The 14479-nt window shown below is 35.1% G+C and overlaps 1 protein-coding gene across 1 annotated transcript in view; it reads right to left on the bottom strand.

Moving 5' to 3' along the window:
• Positions 1–14479, bottom strand: part of LOC128982944 (FACT complex subunit Ssrp1) — a 124437-nt gene that overhangs the window by 36753 nt on the left and 73205 nt on the right. Inside the window, exons 9-11 of the mRNA XM_054402040.1 lie at positions 7177–7309; positions 6336–6517; positions 5493–5622 (exon numbers count right to left, since the gene is read on the bottom strand). Coding sequence (XP_054258015.1) covers positions 5493–5622; positions 6336–6517; positions 7177–7309 — 445 coding nt within the window. The remainder of the gene's footprint in view (positions 1–5492; positions 5623–6335; positions 6518–7176; positions 7310–14479) is intronic.

Consider the following 14479-nt stretch of genomic DNA (forward strand, 5'->3'; position numbering starts at 1 on the left):
ATATAAAAAGACCATTAAGAAATAAATTTACATATCACAAGTTTAGGGCCTGTGGACCGGCTTCAGGACTGCAAGCAAGAAGAAAATAAAAATAATATGTTTCCACCATGCAATATGTATCATTCATTCCCTGCCTCCTAACCTCCTTAGTATAATAACCTCACACTTACATTATTTGTTACATCATCATAAATAAATAATTATTATTGGCATCAGTAGGCCTACAGCTTTACCTAGGCATTATTTTTATAGGGCCTAAAATAGTAATAGGCTAGAAGCAACATGTCAAGTGGAGAACTCATTGAAGAAAAGATATTGTGTAAACTAATTTCCTATAAAACTCAAAAACAGTAAATAACATACAAACATTGTTTATGGTATAATTAATAAGGACTAAAAAATGCATATCATGTCATACAGTAGTATAGACCTACTGCAAGAGATTAAAATCCTAAAACAACTGATTTTGATAGCTAATGAATGAAAAGAATTAAAAATCCATCAAATAAAGCCAAACAATATCACAACTAATTAGGTACCCGAAAAGTAACTCTTAAATAATATATAGAAGATTAAAATAATATTAAATCAAGAGACAAGAAAGTTAAATGCTATCTTCTAGCCTAGTGCCCTTGGCAACACAGGTCAATGTTTTTAAACTACCCTCAATGTTTTTGGAACAGCAGGGCCTTTTTCTCTTAAGGAAGGGTAGTAGTATGTCAACAAAAACAATGAATCAGTCTCACCAGCCAGGCCCGGGCAACGATGTGTGAATTCAAGGTCATAGACCCTCCCCCTCCCCTCTTACACCACCCGGTTGCTACCCAGTTGCTTCAATTGCTGACAAAATGCAAGTGATGAAACAAGGAAGTAGAGACAAAGAAATATATTTCTTTATTCAAAAACACAAAACTGTTAGAGATTATTTTCAAAGAAATTAATTCAATGTAATTTGTGAGTTGTAAATATTGTATTGGATCTTAGAAATATATTTTTTTAACCCCATCTAACCAAGATACAGATCTGTTCACTATATCAGATATTTCTTTTGTTTATAATTTATTATGTAAAATAATAAAATATATTTTTAATTAGGTATTGAATAAACAATAAATGATTATACTAGTATGTCTGGATAAATAGTCTTTCTATTCTTTTGACTTTGTTTTCTTTGCACTGTTAGTGTTGCGTCACGGCTTTTGTTACTCTTATCAGTAGACGACTAGACCTGGCTCTGGCTAGTGGCAGTGCGGCAATTGCTCTGTTGTGTCTTTATTCTTAAAGGTCGTGAGCCAACTTAATTTTTAATTCTCATTTGAACATTTTAATTCCTCTGTAATAATAGATATAATAATATAAGAGTGTTTCTTTGGAAATAAATTATTCTTTTTTTTTCTTTTGCCCCAACAAAAATTCGGGGACGGGGACCGGCAGACACCTAACAAAAATACCAAATGAATCAGTCTATAACATTAATCTTACTAGTTAAGTATTAAGTAACAATTTTTCAGACTTATTTTTAAAATGATTTTGGAGTAACCTACCTTGTTTTGGCTAGGTTCACAGTAGTAAAATATTTCACACTCTGCTTACATCAAGACAAAAAACAAACCTCTAATCATTTGCAATGTCAAAACAAAAAAATATAAAACAATTAAAGCTATATTTAATGCAAAGAATGTATTAAATAAGAACGCCTTCGTAAAGGAAACGCAACAGCAACGCGCTCCTGTATTGCGGGTATTGCATTGACTTTCTGCAGGCGTTTTTCGTATATGGATACTGACTCCCTCGTGAATCGAATCGTTTTTTGACCACCACTGAATCGAATCGCGATTCGATGCATCGAATCGAATCGAATCGAAATTCCGATGCATTTTCGATGCATCGCACACCCCTAGTGTATACTCAAATTAACCGGTAAAGCGAGCTGAACAAGAATATGCAAGAGCCATATTGATACACGACAATTCAAAAATGATTGTCATTTTCGTCGGAAAAGTACCGTTTTCCCGGAAAAGCGGAAAAAACAAGTTTTGCAGAAATGGGTCATGTGTATATTCAAATTAACCGGTAAAGCGAGCTGAACAAGAATATGCAAGATCCGATTACTATTAACGGAGATACGGCAGGAAAAGCGTCAGAAAAACCCTTGCTTATATTAGGTTAGGTTGGGTTAGGTTAGGTTAGTTTGGATTAGGTTTTATAACCTAACCTAACCCAACTTAACCTAACCTAATGTAACCTAATGTAACCTAACTTAACCTAACCCAACCTAACCTAACCTAACCCAACCAAATCTAATATAATCAAGGGTTTTTCTGACGCTTTTCCTGCTGTATCTCCGTTAATAGTAATCGGATCTTGAAAAATCTTGCATGTTCTTGTTCAGCTCGCTTTACCGGTTAGTTTGAATATACACATGACCCATTTCCGCAAAAATTTGGTTTTTTCCGATTTTCCGGGAAAACGGTACTTTTCCAACGAAAATGACAATCATTTTTGAAAAAGTCGCAACAAGCGTCATCGCAAAAGTGTAAAGGAACTTTATTCTAGACAATTTATTAAGGAATACAACGAATTTCAGATTATTGTAATCGAATCAGCCATATAGGATATATGAGAGTTTTAGTAAAACCATGCAATTCCTGACTTTGAGGGGGGGGGGGGGAAAGCACCGGGGGGATTTTAGGGGACTTTTGGTAAAATGTACATCTTTATGGGTACTATTCAGTGGTATATAGTTTTGCTTGTCACTAATTTGTTCCGACACAAAACCTTTATTGACTGGGCTACAGTAAACATCAATTTCTTGCATGTATTCATTTGATCTGATATTAGGCAAGTTTACTTTACCACTGTGACAACACGATGTGTATATTCTTTGTATATATTTTCCACTTCCAAAGTAAGTTGTATAGCAGAACTCAACTGGAAAATATTATTCCATTATTCATCCCTCCAAGTGAGTGTGTATCTGGATTCCTTACAGTCAGACCAGGCCTCTCTTCTTTTACTCGTCTCGTATGCATAAGATCTCTCATTTTTTATAAACAGCTGATCATTGTTTTTAATTGTTCTGTGTAACTCTTATAGGGGGAAAATCAACCTTTGAGAGTGCATCCTTAAGGGTACCTAAGGGGTTTTAAATTCTAAAAACTTATTGCAAAACTAAAAATTGAGACAAATTATTTGACACTTCAAATGTTGAAATTGGTCCACAAATAACAGAGGAATAGTGTTCACAAAAAACTGCCAAACGTAATCTATATACAGGGTGAGTCTTCTAAGCTGTCCTAAACAGATTACAGACAAAAGGGTTGACATACAGAAATCAAACAAAACTTTTCCCCGCTAATTCATACCCAAGGAACAAAGTAAAAATAGTTTTATCATTTTAGCGAATTTCCCTATAGGGAAGTAGCTATTACCGTAGGTCTCATGGTAAGACCCAAGCCTGGGACCGATTTACTTTTTCATTTTGATGTCCCCAGAGGCCAAAAACACCATTCGTTCAAATTTTTATACATCTATATATATATATATATATATATATATATATATATATATATATATATATATATATATATATATATATATATGTATATATATATATGTGTGTCCATCCGCACGATAACTTGAGTAATTTTTGTCCGATTTTGATAAAATTTGGTTTAAAGGTGTAAGGCGGGATAAACTTGAACGAGTTCGCGAACCAGCATGATCGGACTATGGGAACTAGGTTACACAATGTTTATGGGGGGTTTTATGGGGTAAAAATAGGGTTTTCTCATTTTTGACCCTAAAAACACAAAATTTCACAATTTATTTTCAAACCATTTTGTAGAGCTTAAAAAAACAAATAATTTAGTATATTGAAGCGTTATTATGCGCCTAATTGTTACGGAGAAAATTTAAAAAAATGTAATTTTAAAATTCCCATGTTATTCTTATGGAGAATAAGTCAACTGTTGTAGTTTGCTTGTTAATGAACATATTTTGATCAAATTTGGAAAATACATTAATTTCTTACTAAACCACAGTACCTTTTAATATTTTACATTAAAAAAACTTGTTTACCCTCCCTGTTGCAGCAAACCTAAGTACTCATTAAACTAATTCTGTTTGAATAGGGAATAAATGTGATATTTTTAAGGAGACATTTTAGTTTAAATCCAATCAGGCAGTTGGAAATTCGCTAAGTCTGCAGGTTTGCTTCGGCGGGGGTATTATAAGTACAGGGTGTTCAAGAAACTGGGGGTCATGGGTTCGAATCTCAGAGTTTTCAAATGTAAACATATGTCATGTTATGCATCATTTTGAAGCTCTAGACTAGACAAACAATTTAGTGAAAACAGAACTCATTTATCTTTGTCAATTTCAAAATGGCGGCCATTTTTAAAGAAAATATTGATACTTACAGAATACCCTGTATCTTGAAAACCACTAAACTTATTTTCGTTTTGTTTGAAAATTCTTAATGCTTGTAGGTCCAGCTTTAATTTGATATACAACAAGTCAACATTTAAAAAACTAAATATTATTTCTATGATTTTAATTTTTTTTTAAAGTTGGTAGCCTTGTAAATGAAAATTTTTAAATGGCAACATATGTAAAATTGTGTATCATTTTGAAGGTCTTGTAAAAACAAACAACTTTTAGAAAGGCGAGTTAGCGTAGCGAACGAGCTCCAACCTAACGGTGAGTGAGCGTAGCGAACAAACTTCAACCAGGACGTGATTGAGCCATGACAAAAAACAAGCATTTGACAAAAAACCACATTAGGACAGGACGACGTCTATCAGGCTAGCTAGTCTATATATAGAATAGATACATAAATGGAAATTTAACTGTAGGCTACATTGTTTTTAGCCTCTGGGGACATTAAAATAAAAAAGTAAATAGGCCCTAAGTCTAGGCCTTACTGTGCCACAAAGATACTGTTCTAGCTTCCCTATAGGAAAATTTGTTAAAAAGTGATACTACAGTAGACTCCCTCTTATTCGGACACCTTTTAACCGGACATCGGTTTAACCGGACTACGTTCAGTGGAAATGGCATCTCTTTATCTGCACAATTTTTATCAGCACATAGGTTTAACCGGACTAGATCGGCAGGAAGTGGGAGGTACTGAAACGACTGTTCTCATGGGAAGGAATTGACACCAGTGATCACGTGTCTAAATCCAATGCTCTCCTAAATATAAGTCAAATAATGTATATAGTATGCATTTTAACGGTCCGTTTTAACGAGTTTTTGGGGATGTTGGTTTAACCGGAAAACTCGTTATCCGGACTGGCCTCGCTCCCGAGGAGTTCGGATAAGAGGGAGTCTACTGTAGCTGAAAACTTACTTGTTTAAATATGTTATAATTCTTACGGTACAAAAAAAAACCCAAAACAATCAAGTAATCGTTAAAATTGGTTTTGATCTGATTGTTCTTTACTGGCATTACAAGGTACAGTAGGTTAAATTTCGCAGTAAATACTCACAATGGTTTTGGCTGACTTTGATTTTTTCTCCTTTTTCTCTTTCTTCTTTTTCTTTTCCTTATTATCACCACTCCCTCCAGAAGCCTCAGAGTCGTCATCTGAGTCTGTGGGTTCAGGATTTGAGTCAAACCTACAACAATATAAACAAAAAAAGCATTGAAGCTGTGGAATCACTGTGAACTCTACTGTTATTATTCAACATGCATGTTGTGTCCAGTATTTTTGAGTGGAGCAAAGAGAAACTCTAATGCTACACTCATGCTTTTGTTTTACAAATACTCCTCCTGAACGGCTGAAGCGATCTGCACGAAATCTAGGGACCTCAAAACCAAAAAGTAAATTCGGTCCCAGGTCCAGGTCTTGCCATGAGTACTACGGTAATAGCTTATTCCCTATATGGGAAATTCGCTAAAATACATGTTTTCGAAACACAGTCTACCCGAAAAAGTCAGACACCTAACGGATAGTGTTGGATATCCGAACCTAACCAAAACCAATTCGATTTACGGAATACGTACACTTCTATTAAAAACAATTGTAGATAACTTTTATTGTTATCATATAATATTGTTAAGATTGCAATTGCATTATTACCCTATTAATAAATTATTATATTAGTAATAAATTATTATCCTAGTAATAAATTATTAAACTCTTAGACAATCATCTCATAATCCTTTGTTGTGCTCATAACCAACTACTATGATCATAACAACCACCAGCCTGAAAGAGACCAGAACATCAACAACCGACATATCCTTGCTTACAATATTGCCCAGACATGTTTAGAATCCTAAACAACAGCTTTCCTATATTTAACTAGAATTTTAGATGTTTACTTACTCTTCAGCAACATCACTTTCAGCCAAGTTTGGGTTGAAATCCTCATCCGTGCTCTCGTCTTCCTCACTACCACCGTCATCCTCGTCTCTCTCCTCTGCCTCTCGCTTGACCCGCGCGAGGTAAGCGTCTGGAGCCCCCTCCTGGTCACTATCACCAAAGTCATCTGCGTAGCTCGGCTTGTCCTGGATACCAAACACTCATTAATCCAATTATTACTTTCAAACGCAGTGGAATGTTGATAAATTTATGTGTTTCACAGAGTAAAGCCTACCATGCTACAATGGTGTAACATTTTATTAAGGTCCTAGTCAAATTTTTTCGGATGACATGTTCTACAAAAAAAGGTTGATTCTTTAAAAAAGATTTTGGCATTAAATTTAAACTCTGGTGTTTAAAATACAGTCATTATCTTGAAACAGTTTTTTTAAGGTATGACTATTTTTTTCTAAAATCAATATTCCTGTAGTTATAAGGGCACTAATTCAGCAAGGCGTATAAAAGAAAGTGTGTGCATAGCGAATTACTAAACATTCGTCCAGTTCGCGCAGCTACGTAATCATAACTCTTTTGAATATGTGTAGGTTTACACGTTTATACCAAATTTCACCAAAATTAGATAATTTTTGCTCAAGTTATCATGCTAACTGACACACACACATGTACTGTATGGATTTTAATTTGAAATGACAGTGTTTTTGGCCTCTGGGGACCTAAAAATAAATTGGTCCCGGGTCCAGGTCTTACCACGTTCTATTCTCTTTATAGAAAATTCGCTAAAACAAATGTTCTTATTTATGACAGCAAAATTATCTACAGAGGTTCTAACATGCAACTAACTCACATTTTTGCCACGATTTTTGACTCTCAGTTTTTTAGAGGCAATGAAGTCAAACAGCTTAGTGTACTCTTCCTTCTCAATACTGCTGAAAGTGTGGACAACGGTGGATTTGAGCTCCACCTCAAAGTCAAATGACCTGCCAACATGGACATTGGGATTAGAACGACCATTTACTTTAATAATTAATTTTTCCTAAACCCAGCAAAAAAAAAAAAAAAACATCAACTTGTATTTGGTGGCATGCATAATAATATGTTATCTGTGGCAATGCTTTAAAGCCACGTTTATGATACACTTTTATTTGTTTACTGCACTATTTGAAAAATACCCACGCCGAAGCATACCTGCAGAATTTTCATTTACCTGGCTAGATTTTCACTAAAATATTCCATTAAAATTGCCAGATGTATTTCCTATTTATGAAATACTACAGTTTACTTATTCTCCATAATAATGACATAAATATTTTTAATTAGCACTTGTTTAATCTTCTCTACAACTGCAGGGTTGTCAGCAGAATCTATAAACAAAATTCACACATTTTTCCGGGTTTTCCAGGCTAAAAAGTACGAAATTCCCGCCGACTAATTTAGGCTACTTAGTACTAATACTCATCAAAAATAAGGTTACAAATTTACATTAATGAGTTTCACATTTTGCAGAATAAACTTGGCCTACTGAAGCAGTTTCGAACTGCCGAACGTTTCAATTTTCGCGTTATATTTGCTGATAGTTATCCCTTTAATACATACTGCGACGTCTATCCAGAATTTCTGGGTAGACTGTGTCAAGGATAAACTAAAAATAATATTTACACTTACAATACTTTAGGCAAGATGGTGTTGAGCCTATACTCGGTGGAACGCATCAAAATATTCGTCAAATGAGTACAGTGGTCGGTCGACTAGCCAGGCTTTAACTTTCTTTTTAAAAGCGGACGGTTCACAAGACTTAAATCTTTGGGGGAGATCATTGTACATCCTCCGAGCCCTAATGCGGAATAAGCTTTGCGTTTTGGCACGGCCACCTTTTACTACAGGCCGCGGCCAGCGAGAATTGGCAACTTCGCACCGAGCATTAACTCCCGGCTGTTTCACCGTTACGGTAGTACCGAACTAGTGGTCGCGGTTTAAATATACTGCATTTTTACACCCTTACAGTTGAGATAAAATTTTGAAATTTAATACAGAGCTAGGGAATGAACCCTTCATGCCAATGGTATGGTTTTGAAATTTAAAATGTCATTTGGTAGTATATATACATATTTTTAAAATTAAAATAATGGAAAAAGTTTGGAAAAGATAAGTGAAAAAGTTAGTCGCCTACTAAAATTTTTGTTTCTTGGTCAGAGAAGTTTCGTCAGTGAGAAAGTTGTAGATAATCTATACTATTATCTATATCTATACTATTATATAAAAATCTGATGGTGTCTGTCTGTATGTGTATTACTAATAGGTGCAAAAACTACTGAACCAACTGGGCTAAAATTTTACAAAAATATAGTTACCATACCAAGGACGATTATAGGACTATTCACATTTCAAAAGTTCTGAGGTGAAGATTTTAAAAGTAAATATTGATTGGTCTCCATGGCTGTGATGAGAACACTAACAATGTTTGTTTAAATTTGCTTTGACATTTAAATGTAAACAAGAAGAACTGCTAAACTGCATATTTCACAACTTCAGACAGCTGATACAAAGAAATTAAATATAATATTTTCCATAACTATGAGGTAGGTTTATTTTAATCTAACCTTTTATCATGGATTATTTATTCTAAAACTATGTCAATGATTATATAAAAAAAAGATTCCATAACCGTTGCTGTACTCCCGGTATCAACTCCGGCTCTGCTTTGAATTTTTTCAAAGCGTCTAAGTTATGAAAATACTATTATTTATATGATTTCATGGAAAAAGTATGAAAATTACAATGTATAGATGTTTTATATGAATTTGGAGGCTACTTTAAATAAATTCTAACTGCTTAACATGTGTTAGATTAACTAAACATAACTTGCACATCACATTGTTTTTTTTTATATGTATATTTAGGTAAATTAAGTTATTGTGTTTTGTTAAACCTATGCTTAAATTAAACTAAAGAACATCATCAATAACTAAATTGTACGTCGTTGATTTTTGTTTTTTTTTTTATCTGTTGTATATGTTTAACTATAATTAATTATCAAATGGTAATACAAAATACTCTTATTTTATCTTAACATAGCTTTCAGTTCACATTTACTTTATTTGATAAATTTATTATTTGTGTTTTGCCACACCACTGATTAAATTAAACCAAGGAAAATATCATAAAACTAAGCAGTAAACTGTGTTCCTTTGTTTCTAAAATCAATGAAATATCTGTTACTATGTTTACTTAATGGTAAGTGTGCAATATGTAAAGGCAATGGACGATGGAACTGATTAAAAAAACTGGTTTGTATATTAAGTTGTTTGTTGATATTTTTGTAGAGTAGAATCAGGGATGCAGTGAAACATATACTGTATTTTCTGTTACATTTTTTAGTCCTTGATGTTTTTATAATCATATTAGTTTTGTCTACTGTCTTTAATGCTAAATTATTTGTTTAAAATGTTTTATAGTACCTATAGATATAGTTTCTTTAATACTTCTAAAGACTGTATTGGTAAGGCACAGCAATATTTCTAAAGTTTATAACAGCTGACTTAGTTTTGCTAATGATTTATTGTGAGTGAAGATACTGAAGATGGAAGGATTTGTGATTTAATATAAAGAAGAGTGAAATTTAAAAAAAATGTTCATTTAAATTTAATAATTAGAAATAAATTCAAAATTGAAATTTAAAATGTCAATAATAAATAAAAAGATATGTCATTAAGGGAGATGAAATGGTAGTACCCACTACTTACCAGATTTAAAGTCATAACTTAAACGTTTCTATTAAAGGCCATAAAAGTTGAATTTCGTTTCTAAAAGCGTTGGCGGATGTGTAACTATTATATGCAACAGATGTAAAGATTGAAATGTTTCAATTTTGTGTCCTCTTCCCGTTGCAAAGCACGGGTACAACAGCTAGTCTATATATAAAGCCAAAAGTACCCATGAACTTTTGAGAAAACTACAAGTCACACCCCCATAAACCGCATACTCAAAATGTTCGTCATGACGAGAAACCTTGCGCGAAATTAATACGAGTTTTTTCATAAATTGCCATTTAAGGTCATAATTGCTTTCCAAAGGGAACATTCCATATACTGTACTTAATGTTAAAAATACCTCAGCTGTTCTTATTTGTATATTATTCTTTCAATTTATTACCTTTTTAAAATCTTGTGTGATTATTTGTTTGTAATGCTGTATTCTGTTTTGTTTATTTCAGCTTATCTTAACCGATCAATAGTTTTTTTTTTTTTTTTTAATACTTATGAAGTCAAACGGGTACCCGTGGGTAACAGCTAGTTAAATATAATTTACGCTTTCTATTTAACTTTTCTTTCTATCATGCTTAGTTTTGTTATAATTTTGGGTTGAACAGAACGACCAAATCTCAGTTTTATGTCGCGGCGGGCGAGTAGCGCTGCCCCGCAAGATGTAGTGTAGTATCGCATAGCTAATAATTAATGTAGGCCAACTGAATTATTTCAAGCAGGTTAATATGCGTTTTGGTTACCCTCAAGAAATATACATACATTCCCAAAAAGTACAAAAGTTCAGTTATAACTGAAAGCTCTACATGTGTTCCTTTTAGCGAATTTCCCACATAGGGAATAAGCTATTACCGTAGTGAAACACACTAGACCCTTAACCTAACCTAACCAGGTTCGGCCCATGGCTGCCCAACCGTCATAAGCAGTCACAAAGCTCCAGAGGTAATTAAACAACACAAAAATAACAAAATATAAATTTAATTTCAGTCAAATATATATACAAGTATCATTACAAACCATTTCCAGTAGCCTACTCAATATTGGTTGGTAACAAATTAATAACTTCAATTACACTGACAGAATGATAATAAATGCTAGGCCTACTAAATGGTGAATAACTTAGTTCACCTTAAAACAGTTAAACAATTGACGATCAAGCGTAAGTCATGACACAATAATTACAAAGTCAAATAGACAAGAATTCAAATGAGATATTTATTTTAAATTTATATCAGAACCTAACTTAGGCACTAGGGGCAAATTTAGAAAGAAAGGCCGAATTAGTAAAATTTAGAGACAAGGTTTAACCAATTGTGCCCACTAGGCCGGTCAAGAAAACTGAAATAAAATCTAACTAGGCTAAGTTACAAAAGAAAATACTGAAACATTAATAATTAATAGATTGGTGTTAAAAAGAACACTGAAGTAAAATTACATGGGCTAACAATTGAGGCTGGACCGAGGATGTCCCACACACTAAAACCATTTGACGGGTAAACGGAATGCAGAAAAAGTTGTAGAATTTAATCGGGTATTTCTAAGTCTATGGTTGTTAATAAAATGGAAAAACACCACCTGGCATGAAACGCCGGCAGCGGTAACTTCTTACATGGTCAGCAGGATGTGTGTGTGTGTGGTCCTCGGTCCTCTCTTCATGGCCTCATCACGGGTCTCAGATCAGGCTGGTGTCAGTCATGGCCCGGGAGCCCCAACATAATCGAATTACGACAACATTCTTAGTTGCTTGCCCCTTTATAAAAACTCCGAACAAATCTTGAAGACAACATAGCACGATGGTATTACAACTTATAAAAAATCAACAAGATGGAGAAAAGTAGCGAGTCGTAGACGTAACCCAAGAAGACTGACAGTAGCCGACAACCCAAACGGCCCCACGAAACCGGAAATTGACGAGAAGAACTGGAACGTTGGAACGTTCGAGAAGCTTCTAGAAGCTCAACGGCCTGCGAATGAAACAAGCGGACACTTCCGCCTTAAAAAAAACATATTCATGTAATAGAAGACCTGAGCCGCCAACTCGCACGGCTCAGTAGTACTTATGGTAAGACCTGGACCCGGGACCGATTTAATTTTTTGTTTTGAGGTCCCTAGAGGCCAAAAACACCATCCGTTCAAATTCATATCTTACTGATATCATACATCTGAAAGTTTGTGAGTTTGTGTGTGTGTTTGTGTGTGTGTATGTTGCTCAATCACGCATAAACTACTGGACGGATTGGGCTGAAATTTGGCATGATGATAGCTCACATTCCCGTTTAACATTAAAGCATATTCTTATCTCAAAAACCCTTTCAGGCTCCGCCCTAGTGGCTCTGTAGTTCCCCATGTTAATCTTATGATTTTTCATATTTAAAAGGAATTAATCCTATATATAATACGAGTAAAGTTTGAATAATTGTTACTTCGATCTGGGAATCGGCTCTAACAAAAACGTTTATATTTACGGAATAACTAAGTTCTGGGTCAAAAATAAGTTCTAGACCAGTGGTATAGCCAGGAAAAATCTATTTTCGCCATAATATGAGTACAAACTTTTGAAAATTTAACATGGGCCTTATGAGAAAACATTCCGCCATTGTTGTCATTTTGTTTACATTTTAAGACATAACTTGACGTTCTGTACCCACGGGCACCTTAGCTTGCGCATGTGCAGAAGTTCTCTATCCACAGTAGGTATACTAGGAAAACAAAATACAGTACAAAGGAAAAACATCAGTTGTTACTATTAAGCAAAGATTAAACTGAACTTGATAAAGTCAAGGGTAGCAGTGTGGAGTGTGGGATCTGTTTATGACGATTGGATTACGGTATCTGAAATTTTAAAATGCAATGTAAAGGGAGGGAAACAGGTCCGTGACGTAGGAAGTGATGAAGGAAGTAGTAAAAGGTGAGCAGTCTGGAGTGTGGAAACTGTTTACGACGATTAGATTAAGATATTTGCAATCCTAAAATGCTATGGGAAGGGAGGGAAACAGGTCCGCGACGTAGGAAGTGGTGAAGGAAGTAGTCAAAGCGAGTAGTCTGGAGTGTGTGAACTGTTTTTGAAGATAAGATTAAGGTATTTGCAATCTTAAAATTCTATGGGATGGGAGGGAAACAGGTCCGCGACGTAGGAAGTGGTGAAGGAAGTAGTCAAGGTGAGTAGTCCGGAGTGTGGGAACTGTTTATGACGATTGATTTATGATATTTGCAATCTTAAAATGCTATGTGAAGGGGGGAAACAAGTTTGCGACGTAGGAAGTGGTGAAGGAAGTAGTCCAGGCGAGTAGTCCGGAGTGTGGGAACTGCTTTTGAAGATTAGATTAAGGTATCTGCAATCTTAAAATGATATGGGGAGGGAGGTAAACAGGGCCGCGACGTAGGAAGTGGTGAAGGAAGTAGTCAAAGCGAGTAGTCTGGAGTGTGGGATCTGTTTATGACGATTAGATTAAGGTTTCTGCAATCTTAAAATGCTATGAGAAGGGAGGGAAAAAGGTCCGCGACGTAGGAAGTGGTGAAGGAAATAGAAAAGGCGAGCAGTCCGGAGTTCGGGAACTGTTTATGACGATTGGATTAAGGTATCTGCAATCTTAAAATGCTATGGGAAGGGAAGGAAACAGACCCACGACGTAGGAAGTGGTGAACGAAGTAGTAAAGGTGAGCAGTGTGGAGTTTGGGAATGGATTAATGTATCTGCAATACTAAGACTGCTTTCATATTAAACTAACGATTTTACCTGAGCAAAGCTCGGTCCCCAGGTACTGAATCTTAACAGCTGTTTCAATTAAACAAGTTGATTCTGTTCTGTGATGTTCAATAGCATAAAGGTTACAAGGATTACCAACAGGGTGCAGCACTATTTTTTTTATTTATTTATGACAACAGCTAAATTCCAACCAAAAGGTGAGTGAGCGTAGCGAACGAACTTCAACCCGGAGGCGAGTTAGCGTAGCGAACGAGCTAACCTGAAGGCAAGTGAGCGCAGCAAACGAGCTCCAACCTAAAGGTGAGTGAGCGTAGCGAGCGAACTTCAACCAGGACGTGAATGAGCCATGCGAATACTTATGAAGTTAAACGGGGCAAAGCCCGCGGGTACAGCTAGTATATACATATATGTGTGTCCGTTAGCGCGATAACTCGAGCAAAAATGATTTGATTTTGATCAAATTTGGTACAATCGTGTAAACCTACGTTTATTTGAACGAGTTCGCGAACCAGCATAATCGGACCATGGGAATGGGGGTTTATGGGGAGTTTTATGGGGTAAAAATGGAGTTTTCCCATATTTGACCCTAAAAACAAAAAGTTTTGAAATTTCTTTCTGAACCGTTTTGTAAAGCATAAAAAAAGAAATAATTTACTATATTGAACCGCTGTTGTACGCCTACA

Source organism: Macrosteles quadrilineatus, unplaced genomic scaffold (assembly GCF_028750875.1).
Source record: "Macrosteles quadrilineatus isolate MER2022 unplaced genomic scaffold, UCM_ALF_1.0 Scaffold_1__1_contigs__length_201487025, whole genome shotgun sequence".
In the NCBI taxonomy this organism is placed as follows: domain Eukaryota; kingdom Metazoa; phylum Arthropoda; class Insecta; order Hemiptera; family Cicadellidae; genus Macrosteles; species Macrosteles quadrilineatus.